This window comes from Alosa alosa, chromosome 11 (assembly GCF_017589495.1).
Source record: "Alosa alosa isolate M-15738 ecotype Scorff River chromosome 11, AALO_Geno_1.1, whole genome shotgun sequence".
NCBI classification, from domain to species: Eukaryota; Metazoa; Chordata; class Actinopteri; order Clupeiformes; family Clupeidae; genus Alosa; species Alosa alosa.
The window spans coordinates 554258-574395 of NC_063199.1; the positions used below are offsets into that span (position 1 = coordinate 554258).

The window sequence follows — 20138 nt, forward strand, 5'->3', positions numbered from 1 at the left end:
TTTGTCGTAGAGTGGGTTTTAATTCCTCATAACTTGTCATAATAATTGTGCATTCCTCATCCGTAAAATAAGGTGATCGCGTCATCATTGAAAGTGGTGACTTGCGCTGCAACCCGCCCCTTTTATGTGAACGCCAAGACAAACTCCAATTAGGTTAACCCGGCTCAACAAATCCACTTCATAATCAGCGTCGTAGTACCGATTAACACCACTTAAGATAACCAGGTTTTGTCAACCCTGGTTTAACAAAGTAACCCTGGGTTACATCTGGGTAGGTTAAGCTCCCTTCGTAGTACAGGCCCCTGATCTTCTCTCAGTCTACCTCCCAGCACGTCAGTCATGTCCTGCAACGTCTCCTTGAGAACCAGTTATATGTCAAGGCGGAGAAATGTGAATGTCTCCTTGTGAAAATGTCGTTCCTGGGCCATGTTATCACAACAGGGGGAATACAGATGGATAATCTGAAGGTGAAGGCAATCACGGACTGGGCCCGTCCAACATCTAGGCGGGAGTTGCAGAGATTCCTGGGGTTTGCAAATTTTTACCGACGTTTCATTCGGAATTATGGCACAGTGGCCTCACCTCCCTAACCTCCTCCAAGGTGAGATTCTCCTGGTCACCGGCTGCAGAGACAGCATTCAATGATTTGAAAAGACGTTTTACGTCGGCTCCTATTTTTCGCCCTGATCCTGCTCGTCAGTTTGTAGTTGAAGTGGACTCTTCAGATGTTGGAGTGGGGGCAGTGCTTTCTCAGCGTTCTGAGGCAGATCAAAAGCTTCACCCCTGCGCCTTCTTCTCGCACTAACTTACTCCCAGAGGAATGGTCAGTCAGAGCGGGCCAACCAACAAATGGAAACAGTGTTGCGTTGCCTGACGTCTCAGGATCCTGCCTCCTGGAGTCATCAGCTACCATGGGGTGGAATACTCCATGAACTCCTTACCGTCCTCCTCGACTGGTTTGTCTCCGTTCCGCTGTCGTCGGACATGGAGGCGTACCCAGGTTGCTCTCCTTCGCGCACAGACCAGGACCAAACATCAGGCAGACAGTCACCGCACCAGGGCTCCCCGCTACATCCAGGGCCAGCGTGTCTGGTTATCCACACGCGGTATTACCCTGAAGGTGACCTCTCCCAAGATGAACCCACGTTTCATCGGCCCCTACACAATCACCAAGGTGGTCAACCCCTCTGCGGTTCGCCTGAACCTTCCCCCTACCCTTCGTCGCATCCACCCGACCTTCCATGTCTCCTGGGTAAAGCCCTTTGTCTGCAAGCCCTTGGGTCCCACCCCCCCCAACTCATTGATGGGTCTGAGGTGTATACAGTGCGTCGCCTGCTTGATGTCCGCCGTCGGGGTCGTGGCCTCCAATACCTGGTGGACTGGGAGGGTTACGACCCTGAAGAGAGGTGCTGGGTCTGCGCCCGGGACATTTTTGATCCCACACTCATCACAGACTTTCATCGTCAGCATCCCATGCCGCCCGGAGCCTCCGCTGGGAGGCGTCGGTAGAGGGGGGGGGGTACTGTCAGGATCCTCACCTGGACTTTGGTTTTTGTCTCCCCTACCTGTCAATGTGATGACAATTCTTTGTTTTGTTTTGATCTAGCCATGTGCTATCATGTGCCCGATGCCACGCCCATAACCTTATTTGGGCAACTTCCTGTGTTTGTTCCTTTCCCTCCATTTTTGTCTGTTCACCTGTCCCTTATTGTGTCAATCAGTTGGGTATTTAAACCCTGCCTTTTTAGTTTAGTTTGTCGGATCGTCACAGTTTATGCTGTTAGCTGCCTGACTTACTTGTGAGTGAAAGACTAACTTTTCTACCAGTTCTGGACCCTGCCTGTTTTGACCTAGCCCGCTGCCTGTCGTTTCGGATTGTTTGCCTGAACCTGTCTGCCTGCCTGTGAGCTCTGCCTGTCTCTGACCAAGTCCTCTCTCTGCCCTGTCTGGATTGTTTGCCTGCCGATTGAGTTATAAACTAAATAAATTGTTTCTCTGCGAGTTTGACTGGATCTGCTCTTGATTCCCAATCTGTGGTTCTGACAGTGCGCTCTCCCCAATCCTAGAATTTCACATTGCTTGTTTGTAATGGATGCAAAACAGCCTATTGCTGAATGTCTAGGGACGAATGAAGCTGTCCTCCTCCCGACCACCCCATGTACTAGTAGCCTATATGCACGCATAGTGCATAAATAAAGTATACATGCACACATATTCCCTCACAGGATCAAAATAGTATAAATGCTTAGGCTATACCTGTGTTTATAGCCTCCTATTATTGCAGGTGAGACATGGAAAAGCAGTTTTAGAGAAATTAGTTAACCTATGGAGAGTGACGGCCTGGTTCATGAAGGGCAGTTATTTGAATGTGCGGTGGCCTTACCCACGTAAAACAGAGTGAAATAGCATTTTGTATAGAAACAGATCATTGGATACATGTATTATTCTAGCTATATAGCCTAAACGGCATAGTGCATGGTATTTCCAACCGCGAGATACAGCACTTCACGATGACGGCAATGAGTAGTTAACAGACAAGACGCAATCTATCTGAATATCTGCAATCTATCTGAAATAACACCTATTTGATTTGAAGCCCATATTCATGTAACATATTGTGTGTTTAGTGTAGGCTAGCTTAAACTGTGTATGCTATGTTTAAACTGTATTCCGAGTTTAATGTCAGCATGTCGACTTTAAAGTCGACACGTCGAGATTAAAGTCGACATTACATTTCAACTTTATTCTCGAAATGTCGAGTTTAATGTCGACATGCTGACTTTAAAGTCAACATGTCGAGTTTAATCTCGCCATGGCAAAAATATTTTTTTTCTTCATGTGTGGCCCTAATACTCCGTCGTAGGTAATTCACCTTACTTTTATGCCAGTTTTTCAAAGCAATTTGCAACTTGTTGGATTCGCGATCGTTTTGCGTTGTGTTTTAGTTCTGATGTCTGTACTGAAGATGGTCAATAAAGCTTGACGGCTGGATCAGGATCGGTGATTACAAGAATTTATTGTAGATGGTACAACACTCACTAACCGAGCACAGGCTAAGTCTCAAACAGTAAAACTGCACAGAGTCTAACAGGTGTGGTGGTTAGTAGAAGCGGGCTCCTGTTGAGCGTCTTGGCATAAGATGCTCCCCGAGTCGCTTCCTCGATCCGTCTCGAAGTCCAAGCCTGAGACAAAGCCTGTTATACTAAAATCATGTCAACGTAAAACATGCCAACGTGGAAGGTACCAGAAGGTACCAGCCATAGGATAGGAAAAGTACTAGCCCTGGAAACAGAATAACAAGGTGATATCTCATTCTGCTTATGCTATGACTATGGCCAGGCACATGACAGTCTGACCTGTTGATGGTCAATCCTATGTGCAGCCACACAGGCGAACTAAGGAGTGAACCAATGGCATGTAAACACAGATCATGTAAACACAGAACACATCAGAATACATACAGAAATACCCCAGATTCCTACAGTCCCCCCTCTTGATCAATTAAAAAACACAGATTTTTATAGATCATACAAAACAAATAAAAGGAGTCTGATGTGGTCTAAAGAACAGAGGACAAACCAAGACAAGATTACTTCTCTAGCACCTTGAAAAGGAAGAAGTGCCGGTGTCTTAAAAGAAAAACATAATAACTGATTTCGTTCCGGAGGATTGTCTCACACATAATAAAAAAATTAAAAAGGAAAGGAATCAAACCCACATCCTCGGTACATCCCGAGGCTGGGCAGGAGGTACTCTAACAGGGGCCAATCTTGGATTGGTAGTGGTGGCACGCTTAATGATACACAACACCACTTGGATTGCTAAGTAGATGACAAAGATGGGAATGAGCAGGGGCATAATGAACTGGACAATCTGAGCAAACAGGGGCCCACCCCAGCTACTCAACCAACCTCCCAGGGACCAGCTACCATTATCCCGCTTTAAGCTGCTGCACGTGGTAAATATCTTTGATGTAATTGGAGACATTACCGGTCGAGTCAGGCACATAAGTACAGCATTCCTGTCCAATCAGAGCACAAGCACCTCCCTTACTGGCCAAAACCACGTCCAGGCAGAGTCTATTCTGAAGGGCAACCTGTCTTACTGCATACAGTTCTCGGTTAATGTCTGAAAGAGCACGTGCAGTGTCATTAGCTACTACATCAACAATGTGTACCAGATCTCTAATCTCATCAAGCGCCACCGTTAGGCCATAAGTTGGAATTAAAGCGGCAAAGAATCTCTGTGTCGGGGTTGCAACAGTACTGTGACCCCCAAAAGCGTCACGCTTAGTCCTAGGGTGTATGGATGTTGACTCACCCACCAAATGTTCCCTCCCCCCAATCCTCACAGCTGGAACAACATAAGATAAATAACAAGAGCCTTGCCAATTAGGGGGAAGATAGGAATATGCATACTGTCCACACACAAACATGGAACCACGTACAGGGGCTAGTGCATTAGTGACGACCGTGCTTCCTGGCGTCCCACCTGGAACACGCATCATCGGGGGAAGGGGAATAAGGACCACTTCACCTGACTGTTCAATGGAAACTTCAGTCTGTCCAACCTGAACTTCATATGGGCAGATGCTCTGACCTACCACCGACCGTCCATTCTTGTCGGCCACCCAACAGATCACACCACGTGGGGCATAACTCAATTTAAGCTTAGATGGGGCCCTCTGGCCCATGGAGGATTGGGAAAGATGTCATCAGGGGAACCATTTGTAGTACTGTTAAAGGCAGCTACATACTCTGGGATGGTAAAGGGGATGGCTATGTAAGGATACACTTCAGAGGCAGATGGCATTAACCCGCATACCCAACACCTAATGCTTACGCTTGGCCTGGGCTAACCCATGAGCCGTCTTCAGAAAAGTGTTGTCCTTGTGCACATCATGATGGCTGTCATACAGAGTATCAGTAACAATAACCAGGTGACACAGGGTAACAGCACAACAAAACAACATTCTCGGTGACATTTTTCAGTTGATAAAGAAGGCACACAACAACAGTTACACAACACAGAATTCAGTGAGCTGGTCGCTGTTAGAGAACGATGGAGTTGAGGATTCCTTTGGGAAACAGAGTCTTTTTGGGGAGAAGTGAAGGAGACCAGCAGGCAACAGTTCAGTTCAAAGGCAAAAGTCTCTGTCCTGGATGATCTCCGTGGCTTCAAGCAACTTCATGGGTACATGTGGAGTGAAAGTAAAGAGCAGTATCAGTTGGAGGATAGTCATGGTTGCAGTGAGAACAATCATATAATGATTAAAAGTAATATATAATCAAGTTATAGTATTGATTAACAATATAACATGCAAGCACATAATGATTAAACATTTCACAGGTATATGTAATCACTCCTGTGGTAGCATGTTATATTGTTATATTACCTGTGTTTCTAAATGGAACTACATTCGCCAATTTCGTAGGTGGTATGGAGTTTCTGTGATTGTTTTATTCAAAGATATACAAAAACACCACAATAGAACAATACAAACATCCCATTCCATTGTCATAAACAGTCAGAACTCTCATTTTATCCACAACAAATGAATACAAACAATCATATTCGGTCTCCAAATAAATAAATACAATCATATTCTGTCTCCTATTCTGTCTCCTGTCTAACAATCATATTCTGTCTCTCCTGAATAAGTTAAGGGCAAATACATGATAAAATGCTATACTATTCTAGATTGACCAACTCCTGAGACCCTGCGTCTTCGTTTGAGGACACAACATTTAGGCTTTGCAGGACTTTCTACTTCAATATTCTGAATACATTTATGTTGCCCTGATATCATGACAGTAATTTGTAATAAATGACAGTTAGTGGTAATAAAAGCACATTACACTGTATTGGGAAAAAACAAGATGGCGTGTTTTATCAGCGGGCACATGACAACTGTCGTCATGGTAGAGTAACATTGTAATTTATGGGGTTGGAACTTGTTTATTTATGCTTATTAACACTTCTAGTATGATATGGCATACATTTTTCACGTTTATTTGTTATTGTAACATATCAGGATGCTTTTAACTTTTTCAGGATGCTTGCGCTCTTATTTTCATTCTGCGCAAACATTATGTCCTGCATGCCTAGCTGTGTGTAGTTCTACTGCATAAAATTTCGCAAATAAATTTGTTTGTTTTATAGAAATGGCCTATTGTCACACTGCATGGTAGACTATAACCAAACATTTTGTTAATAACCGGGTCGGATCACTGGTCAGGTATAATTGGATTGGATGGAATCCACTATTTTAAAATCTCCTGGCTGCTTCTTATTAGAACCTTTTCTTTTTACCTTTTCAAGAATAAATGCGACTCTAACCGATTAACGTACAGACATGTTGAAATAACCGTTGTGTAGGTCTGGAGTGGGGCAAGAGAGTTATTATTTTAGATTTTTTTTTTTAAAAGTTTATACTTTTTGAGAATTAGGGGATTAAAAATGTTAAAAAGCTCAACTTTTTCATTAGAGGACATCGGGACTTAAATGTGTGCTTCCAGATTGTGTCCACATAATAGACCTATGATGCTAGTTCTAAATGTTTAGCAGTTTTCAATACACACATGCACACACTCAGCATTTTGCATTGTTTTTTGCATTTTGCACTGTTGTTTTCACACAGTCTTGTCAAATGAACTGTTAAATATTTTTTTTAATTATATGTTCCAATGAATATACCGTAAAACTCCAAATAATAGCCCGGGCTTTTATTTTCCCAAATTGCCAAACTGCTCCGGCTAGTATTAGAGACAGGCGTCTATATGAGACGGGCCTTTAGTTCCCTTTACACAAAGTGTTTGCTCTGCAAGATGGAAAATATTATCGAATGAATTATTTCTAACACACTGAATGTCTACCCATATAACTAGGCTATCTGATGACAATTACGGATCAACATTCATTTAGTGTTGAGATGTTGTTCATTGAGTGAGATGATCGAAACAGTCAGGGATAGCCAGAACAGATGAAACACATTTTAATCAAACATAATTTACAAAGAGATCGTATCACACTGAAAGCTCATATTGTGTCACTAGCAACCTAGCCTATATCTGTCCTCTGTCAAATACAGTTGCATTATCAGTCCTGACCAAAACCGTTCAGGAATTATTTATGCAAAAGTGGAACCTTTTTTGGTACGAATGAAACAACAGCATGAGCGAGCATGAACCATATTGTTTCTCCCGTATTTTATTTGACAGTCAGCTTACATTTCAAATCATAGCCTACCTCTTTTTCTTTATTGCCATGGCGATACGCATTTAGAATTAAGAATAATGTTCGCAAACCCTATTGTTTTGTTGCCAGCATAAAAACAAGCTTACCATCGGCCTATCCGCAAATTTTAAACAAAAGGGATGAATTGAAGGATGACGAAGTCGGACATATAGGCATAGTTCATATTGAAAAAAGTTAGACTAGAATTTGGAACTCTAGATTTTCCCCACCACAGTCTTTTAATGCCATCTAATCATAATGTTAATCAATTAATTGGAGCCTTACCACAACAATGGAAAAGAAAAGTTAACACGATTGCAGGTTCATACTCAGTTTGTAGACCAGATATAAAACAGACCAGGTGGCTAAAAAAAGCAAAGGTTAATAAAGAACTGTATAATTTTTATCTACAAGCTAAAAATCTGGTGGCAATACCCTATAACATTTTTGACAGTTGGGAAAGCATGCTAGACATACCAGTTTGTATGGAACAACAATAGATACAAGAGCAAGATATTTTCAATATAAATTCATTTATAAGTATTTAGCTACGAAAAAAATGTTATGGATTTGGGGGAAGGAGTTAACACCAAGTTGTCGATTCTGTAAGGAGGAGGAGGAGACAACAGATCATTTATTCTGGTATTGCTCACCAGTTGCTTTGTTTTGGATTGAAGTGGAAAGGTGGTTATTGGGTTATGATGTAATATTGCGATTGGATCTTCTCACAGTGCTTCTGGGTGATCTTTCAGTGGAAGCTCACGCTCTTCAGAACATCATTATTTTGTTAGGGAAAATCTTAATCTTCAAAACAACAGACATACATTAATTGAGTATAGGGAGACTTAAAAACCACGTTAAAGCTTACTGTGAAACTGAAAGTATGAAATATGAATCCAAGGAAGTGCATTATGCAGAAAGATGGAGTAAAATAAAGGAAGTGGAAGGATGGAGCAGGTAGAAAAGAATGAATATTCCAACATGTTGCTGTATGATTCAGGAATTTGTTGTGTCTTGGAGGTTGGGAGTAGGGTGTGTGTGTGTATGTGTGGTGGGGGAGGGGGATTTGGAGGTGGGGTTGAGGGCGGTCGGGAGGATGTGGCTTGGATGGAGGGACTTTTTTTTTTTCATTCTTCATTGGTTTGTTTTTCCCCTTTTATATATTTTTTCTTTGTTACTAGTGATTTTGTTATTTTTTTATTTATTGTATTCTGTTTGTAAAGATGTAAGGGCTACTCTGTACCTGTTTCAAGCTTCAACAGATAACTAAAACAGACACCAAAAAACACATTTAAAAAATAAATAAATAAATAAACAAATAAATAAATTATAATAAAAAAAAAAATAGGGAAAGAAAGGAAAAGTCCCCCAATGAGGCAGGTGGAGGTGGGTCAAAAAAAAAAAAACATAATGTTGGCGTGCGCAGTCTGCACCATACTGGCTTAAGCCCAATTCACACCAAAGATTTGCGACGAGATGAGCTGCAACATTCTATTAACCAGCAACTTGATGCAACATTCTAAAACCTTGCAACTGTGACTAGACATGGTCAAATGCTTTGCGACGGCTTGCAACGACGTGCAACATCTAATTCACACCACTGCAACTCCTTTCTGCAACGGTTTCGTCTCATTCGGCCTTTAACCCAAACCTGTAGCCATGCCAGGCATTTAAAATTGACAGGCGTCTATCTGGGACTCCGCTATTATTTGAAGTTTTCTGGTACGCTCATTTTACTACATCATGCACTCATTTTACTGAATTGTGCACTTACTCTAGTACATAGTGTGCTCATTTTTACTAAATTGTTCACTCTTTTTAGTAAATAGTTCACTCATTTTACTAAACTGTGAGCTCATTTTACAAAAATAGCACAATTTAGCTAAATGCAAGTACAACTTAGCTACTTGAGCCCACAATTTAGTAAAATGATTTAGGAAACTGAGCACATCATTTTCTAAATTCAGAGAGCGTGATTTAGTAAAATGAGCACACATTTGAATAAAATGAGTGCACATTCTCTTGATATACACAAAAATATCTTGCAATGACACCTCCGGGCTTCCATACTAACACACACACACACACACACACACACATAGTTTGCATTGTTTTTGCACAACCTTGAATTTAGTGTTGAATTTCATTGTTTATGTTTTTGTTACTTGATTTAAAAAAAAAAAAAAAATCAATTGAAATACATATGTGCTTACGTGCACATTCGCGCTCTCGCACATGTACGTGTGTGTATGCGCGCGCACACACACACACACACACAGTTTGTACTTTTGTTTTACTCTGAACTCTGTTACACTTTGTTACACAATGGTGATGACATCACTTTTCTCTAAAACTATTTGATGTACAGAGGTGAAATTTATTATGACTGCCGCTAGCGAAGCGGTCATATAGGGATTGTCAAATTTTTTTTTTTTTTTTTTTTTTCTTCCCCCCCGTCATCTACTTCCTGAATTTTTGGTCCACGATACCCGGGACACCGAACCACCGGGACACATGAAATTTGGTGGGTATGTAGCCCCACTAGACTTTTACGGAAAAAATTCGTTTCGTCCCCGGGGTCCACTCACTGGGCTCCCCGAACCGCAAAAAAAGCAGTTTTTCCTAAATAACTACCTGAACCGTGGCACCGAGGATGAAGAATCTTTTATGGTATGTTGGTCTCAAGGGCCCACATCAATCTGGCCCATAATCACTCATTTGTGATTTGCACCCCCCCGGTAAAAAATGAAAATGCAATATTATTCTGCTTTGATCGCCCCTATCTTCAGTTAAGATGTTCAGAACTGCACCAAATTTTATTTGTATGATTGACCTGGCATTCTCTGGGGGTATGTGAAGTTTCGTAGAATTTCATCCATGGGGGGGGTCTTAAAAAAATAGATTATGTGTACATTTAGTGACTGTACACTCATTGGCCTGTAGATGGCGGTGCACACATACACATGCACACACACACACACAGGCACCCACATACTATCGGTATTAGAACGGCCGATACATAATTACAAATTCAGTAGGATTAAAAGAAAGCCAAAATATATATTCATCATCATCATCATCATGGCTGCATTTCCAATATAGTTTACCGCAGAGAACGTCTAATAAGGATAGGATGATGTTCACATGAAATGTAATTCCCATTTCTTCTTGAAGCCGAAATAAATCTGAGGATGTTTATCGGACATGCTTGGTTTTTACTGCAGGTACGTTAATCTTATAATATCAATAAGGACCTAGGTAATGTTACAGTTAGCGTTGGTTGAGTGATGATGGAGGCCAATTTGATTGATTGCATTTGTAGAAAACTATAAATGCGGTTACACCAAGCAAATTGATAGCAGCACTGTCATTGTATCTTTCGACTGTCATTTGTCGCATGTGCTACAAAAATCATTCTGTGCAATGGAAGATTTACCAACGTTACACCGGTCTGATACAGTTTTGCCTATACATGCGTGAGACTGAGACGCCTGTTTATTTTGTTTTAAGTGTGTGCAGGGTGTGAGAGGGGAATGTGCTTTGTGTCGATGTGCTTTGATTCCAGCTTGGTAGTTGTAGTCTGTGAAATTAAAAAGCACGTGTGTGTGAAGTATCCAAACAATGACACCTTCATTTCATTATGGCTGCTTTAGCAACACACCTTAAGCTACTGTGTAGTGGGTCCCATTTAGAAGTGGCTACTTCATTCGCGCTTTCCTTGACTCATGGAGCTGCGTGAATTTTACTACAACTTTTCGCCACGATATGGCAGTTTAAGTCCGCTTTGATACTGTAAGGCGAAGCCATTGGTTTCCAAAGGAGATTTTATTTGTGTCGCCAGCATAGCCTATTGACAATTTATGTTGTAAATAGGCCTACCTTATAAGCCTACCTGTAGCTTAGGGAAGCTAACAGCTTTCTATTAGGATCTAGTGTGTTAGTTACAGTTTTGTCATAACTCCCTGATGCATTTTTGCATTTAGAATAGCCAGAGCGTGAACAATATCGGGTGCCTATGGACTAGGCTTGGTGAACCCAGCCTGATCTGCCCGCTATTTATTTTTTGATTTCTTAAAAGATTGAGGTTGGTCTGGTGAAAGCCAGACTAGCCATGGACTTCAGTTACACAATGCAAGGGAACATGAATCAGCCTATATTTGCACAAACAATAACGGACAACAGCTCTTCAACTTTGACCCGTTAAAATGTGTATGAACAGTCTAGCGACGCATTTCATCAAGGCCCATTTGGACATGTCAGTTATTTGCACCACTAGATGTAAAACAGCATTTCGTTTCAGACTACTGTTACTTAATTTGTGCATTGACAATAAAGTATTACATGAACTAAAGATGACTAAAATCTTATGTAGAAGAAGAAACATTCACAAAAAATCCATCCATCCAAAATGACCTTTGTTTTGATAGCTGTTGAAAACGACACGAACTGACAGAGATGTTTTTTTAATAAATAAATAAATAAATAACATTATGCTGATACCTTTTGCTTTTCCCAAATACAATGTAGCCTACAGGTGTAAGTGACCTTTCATCAATCCAGTTGCAATGGATGAACTGTGATGAACTGCCCTACTTGTGATTGTTTAGAGATGTTAAAGGTTTTATAACAATGCTACATCTTCTTTGGCTATTCTATAATCTATTCACCTTTTCAGCACCAGTAGGCTACTCTCTGTGCAGCCGCACACACACACTCAGGCATGTCAAACAAGCATACACAAAAGTTTCAAGAGTGGGGGATGGAGTAAAATATGGAGACAAATTGATTAGTGTGACGGATGGACAGGACTGAGCGGCGGTCATATTTTGTACCACTATGCGGTACATCTAGTTTTGTATAGCCATGAAGCCCTAATAAACCAAAATAACTGTGAGAAATAAAAAATGCCTTCAAAATATACCCCGGGTCTATATCAGGGAAATTATAAGGGAAATTTGGTCTCTGCATTTATCCCAATCCGTGAATTAGTGAAACACAGTGAACACACAGTGAGGTGAAGCACACACTAATCCCGGTGCAGTGAGCTGCCTGCAACAACAGCGGCGCTCGGGGAGCAGTGAGGGGTTAGGTGCCTTGCTCAAGGGCACTTCAGCCATGCCTACTGGTCAGGGTTCGAACCGACAACCCTCCGGTTACAAGTCCGAAGTGCTAACCAGTAGGCCACGGCTGCCCCTCTATGCATCTACATGAAAGTTTCAGTAGCACGGGAAGGAGGTGCGAGCTAGCTTTCTTGTTTTGTGAAGCCACAGCTCCTCCTGCTGCATGTCAGGGCAGAAAGTGGGCAGTTCGATAACACTACTCCCAAGAGCTGAGAATAGCACCATAGCTTGATAGCAGGGATTTGAATGGAGGATGACTGTGGAGTCATCTATAGCGAAATGCAGGCATGCCAGATTCACCAACAAGATTGTTAGATTACTTACTTTTAAGGTCAGCACAAGAAGGAAAGCTGTCTTGAGCAACATAATCTAAAACTCAATCTGATCCAGGGGCTTGAAGGGGCAGTAGAGAGAACTTTCAGCACCACCATAAGGTTCCACAGCTAAGTAAATTTGGATGTCTTCAGCATAGCTCTGAAAGGAAATCAAATAGTTTTTTGATGATTAGTCCATGTGGGAGCATATAAAAGTTGAATAATAGTGGCCCCAAGATCAACCCTTGTCAACACCACAAAGACATCATTGTTGAGGTACGGTTGCCTATGCAGTAAATAAGCTCTTTTCTTTGTTAATTTGAGCCAATTGATAACTATACCTGTAAATCCAACCCAGTGTTCTCGTCTGTGTAGTAATTTGTTGTGCTCAATAGTGTCAAATGCTGCACTAAGGTCCAAGAGAAATAGGACTGATGTTTTTCTTGCATCTGTTTTGAGGGGTATGTCATTTAAAGGAACCATTTGTAAGATTGTGGCCAAAACCGGTACTGCAATCACTTTCAAATTACTGTAGAGTGGTGTATCCCCTCCCCCTCCCCCCTGATTCGAGGTTGCCAACCCGGATGCCGAAACACTTCTGACTTTGTGATTAGTACATAGGTGGAGGGTGGCGCATCAGGCCAAAACACAACATGACATGATAAAACACATCAACATCAGTTGAGGGCTGCAACTTCACTTTTTAAAATGACAATATCCTGGCCGGACTGCTGTTGTCAGTGATATAAGTATTTGAAATGAACATGATTTCTTAATGTCTAGTAACATACCAGGGCCATTTTATGATTAATTGAAATACATTTCTTACAGACGGTTCCTTTAAAGGTACACTATGCAGGTTCAGGTATTTTTGGCGACTGTAGAGCTCCCTCTAGTTGCAATATATTTATTTTTTACTCTGCCATTGTATATAGCTAACTTTTCATGACTTGTCCCCCCTTTACACAATGAAAATGCTTTTGTTGTAGAGGTGAAGGATTAACAACAGGCAAAAACTAAAGAGTTATATCTACTGACAAGGTAATGTGTCACGATTCTTGCGAGATTTGTCGGGCCGCCGTTCTTTGCTGGTGATCTATATAGTGACTCGTTACTTCTATGCTGTATCGCTATGCTGGGTGATTGATTCACCTCAAGTTCGATTACCTTCGGAAAGGTTATATTAAAGTGAAAATCTTGCATAGTGTACCTTTTAAAACCCAACTGAACGTAGTTAAAATATCCATTTGATGTTATAAAGGTTGTTAGTTGACCACTTTTTCAATAATTTTGCCAATAAATTGTAGATTTGATATGGGCCTGTAATTGTTTAGCATGGAGGCATCCAGGTTGTTGTTGTTCTTGATAAGGAGCTTTACAACAGCTGTTTTTCAAGGACTTGAAAAATGTGCCAGACAGCAATGATACATTTACAGTGTGAAGCATGTCTGTACCATTTTCAAGTCAATCAAGCAAGCCTCTGACATCAAGAAGCTGATAACAATGGTGTATTAGCCGTTTTGTGTCCGTGCTGAACATTCCATTTTTAGTGCTGGATGACCTCACTCAAAAATGCTACATACCATTAATGGGATATACATACCATTTGAATCAGAAGGACCAGTTCTATGAAATAATGTAAAATACATATGACAATGTTGATATAGTAATGAACAGTCTTTGAAAATCTTCTCCATATGTATATCCAAAATTTGGCGAAATTTCATTTTATACACATAAAAATTAATTTTCATCATATTTCTCTACAAGCTATAGAGTTTATAACATGTTCAGCAATGTGTGGGTTATTTAACAAAAAACTGAATTGGAATATTCTGTCTGTGTGTATGTGGGTCTGTGTGTGTGTGTATGTGTGTGTGTGTGTCTGTGTAAATTACAACATATCGGGGCGGTGGTAGTGTAGTGGTTAAGGAGCTGTGCTAGCGTGCAGTAGCCTGAAAGTTGTCGGTTCAATTCCTGGCTTCCACCGTTGTGCCCTTGAGCAAGGCACTTAACCCCAAGTTGCTCCGGGGACAATGTGATCCCTTGTAATATAGCTGACATATGTAAGTCACTTTGGTCAAGAAGTGTCTGCTAAATGTAATGTAATGTAATGTAATATCAAAAATCCCTACACAATTCAACGTCAGCAACATCTTGGCATTGTGTTTTCACACAATTGTGTTTTCACATGAATCTGACAAACCGTCTAGGAGGAGTATGTTAAAATCTATCATTTGACATCAGTGCAATTGTCATTCTTTCTGTTGCCAGTGGATAACGCTATGCCAAATATGCATTATAGGCATGTGAATATCATCATTACCATTCAATGACATTTTTATTGTTTATGTGGAAGGGTATTAATTTTATAATTTTGCATTTCACAACATATCAAAAAAGCTTCACCATTTAGAATCAGGAGCATCTTGGCATCATGTATACCAACGTTGACATGAATTGGATCAACCGTCTATGAGGAGTATGTTAAAATTTATCATGTCCACAACACACAAAATCCCAATTACCTCACTTCCTGTGGGTGTGGCTAATGGCATGTTAATACAAAAGTTGTTTGTTTTTGGGAGTTACACACACCCACCTAAAACTATATGCCAACCACTATATGCCAACCACAAGTCACAGTGACATAAGGGGGCACTATGGAGTTCCTGGGCCACGCCCAGTGGCAAGCCTTATTCCCTGTGTATCCAAGGTACAGTACCCTCCAGAATTATTGGCACCTCTGCTAAAGTTGACTAAAAACCGGTATAAAAAATAATCTGTTGGTGATTTATTGTAATCTCAGAATGGAAAAAAATAGGAAAAATCCAACCTTGAAGGGAAGCAAATTTATTTTGAGAAAAATCTCATAAAGAAATAAATATTTTTAACAAAAACACGTTACTCACAATTATTGGCACCCCTGAAAAATCTTATATACAAAATGTGTTGAATTAATTATGAGTTATTTGTACACTATTAGCACTTGTGGTTTAGTGTCTAGTTCCATTTGAATAGACCATTTTTGATAAGTATTATTAGTGGACGATGTCCACTGGACGATGTGGGGAGATTTTGTAAAGACGAACGGTCTTAAATCCCTTGCTTTGTTGCTTTATGGGGTGTCATAGGAGAATGTTACAAGCTGTTTTATTGGCAAAGGGAGGCTTAATAAGGTATTACAAGCAGGGGTGCCAATTATTGTGAGTGATGTGATTTTGGTAAAAATATTTATTTGAGATTTTCCTTTTTCTCAAAATAAATTTGCTTCTCTTCAAGGTTGGATTTTTGCCTGGGGCCAAGCTCTTGTACTTAACTGCGTTGCGTGACACTTGGTGTGTGTGCCAAGTTTCAAGACTTTTCGACCATGTTAACTACCTCAAAAAAAGGAAAGCAAAAAAGTAGAATAATAATAAATAATAATATTAATCCTTACAAAAACAATAGGGCGTTTGTGAAATGTGCATATTTGATGCGTGTGCTATTTGTTTTTGCATGTAATTTTCTGGCACATTTACTTCGTTGGCCAGGTGGGGGCGCAATGATATATCATAATCATAATATATATTAACCTGAGAAATTTCAGACCATTCATTTTAAGTAAAGAACATTTCTGATACACTTTTTGGTTGGCTGAGTCCTAATCATAATAGCAGCTTATTAGGCTATGTGGTAGCAAATAATGTTAACTATCAAAGAAATAGACGTAATGTAGGAATCCACACAGAGATATATTGCAACAGGTAATGGTGTATCTGACGAAGACCTGAGTGAAGCGTTATAACTTGAAACGTTGTACTTATTAAATCACACTGGGAGCAAAGAATAGCCTGACGAGCCATACTCCCATCAAGATGTATGGTCTGGGGACTCACCATTCACAGTGCTCAGTCCGAGGGGCGCGATAAACGGTTGTCTTTCAAATTCCCTCTGCATGCAATAGGATAGCGCTACAACTCATCAGTCCCATGCATTTTCCCACCAGCGGAGCTAGTTGGCTAGTTGTTCAAACTTTTGCCAACTTAAAAAAAAGATTAACTCATGTCACGCTGTTCGCCAATAGCAACATCCATCTTTTTTGTTTTCAAGTAGCAGGGAATTCATGCAAAACCATGGCAACTCTGCCATCATTATGTTAAGCCCGCCTACCGACTCTTTACACGATGTGATTGGCCTGATCAAAGTTTAATTTTTCCAGCTCGCAAGCCAACGGAGAGTTGCTAGATTACCCTGGCAGCAAATTACATTTTGCTAGGGTGTGTCTAGATTTCTAGGCTACGCAAAGAAGAGAGTGGGCAGATATCTTCACTTTTTCCCCTTTGCAACTATCAAAGAAATCCCATAAACACAGAAAGGCCTAGGGTAGCCTACATCAGAGGGCCTAAGGATTAGGCCCTTCTGCATAGCCTTTAGTGATTTGCATGCAGTAATTTGAATACTGACCTTAATCTAGCCTAATTTGGCTATTTAAAGGTAATTTATTGTCAAAACACAACACACAATGTAAAATAACAAACAATAAAGGACTTAATCAAACACAAACTACTATTTTACTAATTAGGCCCTTCTGCATAGCCTTTAGTGATTTGCATGCAGTAATTTGAATACTGACCTTAATCTAGCCTAGTTTGGTTTATTGTCAAAACACAACACACAATGTATAATAACAAACAATAAAGAACTTAATCAAACACAAACTACTAATTTATTGACTATACAAATAATAAACATGTAGGAAGTTTAGAAGTTTAGAACCCAGAATAGACCTGCACACCACAAAAGTGCACCAAATACAACACAAATGACTCAACACACTTGGAGGAGGTATTGTTTCAGTATTGAGTATCGAGATATTTATAGCAGGTTTTGTATTGATGTCATAATTTCCCATTTTTTAAAATTTATTTATTACCTTTTGCCTCATTCATAATTTAAAGATAAAAACGTGATTTGGCCAGTCTCAATTCTTTAATAACCTAACTGTGCATGTAAATGTATTGAGTGATGGTGGGTAGTTAGCATGGTTACAAGTGATACCACTGTTGCAAAGCCTGTTTCTTGTTGGTTGGTTCAACCATCGTTTACTAGGGTTGTTGTAGTTACCATTCAAAATGGCATTGATATGAGACAATGATTTAAGCTTTTTTTTTTTTACCAAGATCTACTTAATAGGTGTCCCAATATACCAAATTAATAGCCCTCTGTCAGCCAATCAGAAAATAGTATTTTGTGTCTCTGAGCGATAATTACATTACTGAGTTAAGAGGATATTATTATTATTACATTATTAGGAAATTATTACATGTTTGGGTTCTATAATCCCTTGTCTGAGAATAAAGCTAATGTGCAAAATTCCATGCCTTTCCCCACCGTTATAATAAAGGTTCAAACACTTTCTCCAACTCAAAATATGTATTTTATTGTTAATAGCAAATTGTCTCTTTTTCAGATTTGGATGCACACCTGTTTCCATTTATTGTTGTTCATTGCTGTTGTTGCCCATTCAAGTGAAATTGGAAACCCTATAACTGATGATATTAAAAAAATATCTATATTGGTAAGTCATCTATTTTGCATATTTCAATTTTGCTGTAGACATTTTATGAGTGCAAAAAGCTGTCTGAACAAATCTGTCATGAACCCACTGAAGGTTCAGTGTTCTTACTACACATAAAGAAATGTTGTAGGAAGGTTTTTCACCTGATGGTGGTGGTGGTGGTGGTGGTGTGTGTGTGTGTTAGCATTTAACAATGTGCAGATCCTTTGTGAATTGAAGAAAAGGAAATAGACCTATGTCAAGAATACCATGCATATTAAATGCCATTATCTTTTTATATTTCATCAATAGAAGCAAAACATACCTAAAGATTACAAGATCACTGTAAAATATATTCCAATGGAAGAGGTGAGTAATTTGTCAATAATAAAAAGATAATTGGTAAACACTTAAAATGGAATACTTAAATCAGGCATTCAGACCCTTGGGGACATACACTACTGTTCAAAAGTTTGGAATCATTGAGCCTAATTTTTAATTGAAATAACAGACATCAATACTGCCCTACAAAGGCAAAAGGCAGTAACTGCATTTTTGGTCGAAAATGAGTTATTGTCATTTTTGGGATATTTGAAAAAATACGAAAATATGAATTTATGAAAAAAGAGGGTTGTGTTCACAGTAACTCCCAAAACCATACTGCCCTACAAAGGCAAAAGTCAGTAACTGACCAGAGTGTCAAACTGAGAAAAATAACTTCAAAGTTTTTTTTTGTTTTGTCTACACAAAGGTATTATAGGTAGAACAATGGAAATCTGGTGACTTGTTGCCCTGATGAAGAAATGTTTGTATATAAATAATCTTGTGCTTAAAGTTGACCTTTAACCCTTATTTGTCAGATACTGTACTCTGCCTTTGTATTATGTACTAAAAATAAGTTGTCGTGCAAAGGCAAAAGGCAGTAACTGGGGCATTGAGGAGACAAAGAAAGAAGACATTGTAAAAAAAACTTTGTCCTCTTATGCCCCCCAATAGAAAGGCTTTCTGGCTCTCACTTCTTGTGGAGGAGTGACAGCATAATTCAAGTCAAGTTTATTGCATCCAAAACAATGGAAATAACATTGCTTATGTTATGCCCACCGTCATAAGAAACCTCAATTTAAAGAATGGGTCACTTGTTTTTATCTCCATACATGAATTTTAAACCATCCATTAATTTGCTATCTTTGCGTTCTCTTTCAAATAAATTATTGTTTTTAATTATCAGAGTTGTATTTATTCATACTGTACACTCTTGTGTCATCTATCTGCAGTTACCCTGTTGGTTTTGCTGGAGTCTACGCATTGACTCCAACTGAATGCACTCCCAGCAACAACTAAATGTCTAAGTAATTGTGTGTCATCTAAAACAAATGCCATGATATTAATGAAGGTGTTCAGTTAATGATCTTCTATATGGTGGTAAGCAAATATTGATTATATGTCAGTTACTGCCTTTTGCCTTTGCACGACTCCTTATTTTTTAATACATAAGACAAAGGCAGAGTACAGTATCTGACAAATAAAGGTCAAAGGTCAACTTTGAGCACAAGATTTTTTTATATACACACATTTCTTCATCAGGGCAACAAGTCACTGTATGTGTAGACAAAACAAAAACTTTAAAGTCATCAGTTTCTCAGTTTGACACTGCCTTTTGGCTTTATAGGGCAGAATAATAATTGATATGTCTAATAGAGCAGGTAAGAGCTGTAAGAGTGTATGCCACGACCAACTTTTGATTCTTTGATAAAGACAGCAAGCTCATTATTTGTGGGTGCTATTATATTAGAATTTCAGCCCATACAAATGAAAAATAAAAAATTCACAGGTGGAAAAAAATAAGCATAATTAAAATGAATATTTTGTAACGTTTCTTATTCTTATTCCATAATCTCCTAATATACTGTACATCCCTCCTCAGGGCTC

The 20138-nt window shown here is 39.6% G+C and overlaps 1 protein-coding gene across 7 annotated transcripts in view; it reads left to right on the top strand.

The window, feature by feature from the left end:
- Positions 1-20138, top strand: part of kitlga (kit ligand a) — a 106681-nt gene that overhangs the window by 70239 nt on the left and 16304 nt on the right. For all 7 annotated transcript variants that reach the window (XM_048256736.1, XM_048256733.1, XM_048256737.1 and 4 more), the window contains 2 exons: positions 18123-18230; positions 18522-18578. In XM_048256736.1, coding sequence (XP_048112693.1) covers positions 18123-18230; positions 18522-18578 — 165 coding nt within the window. The remainder of the gene's footprint in view (positions 1-18122; positions 18231-18521; positions 18579-20138) is intronic.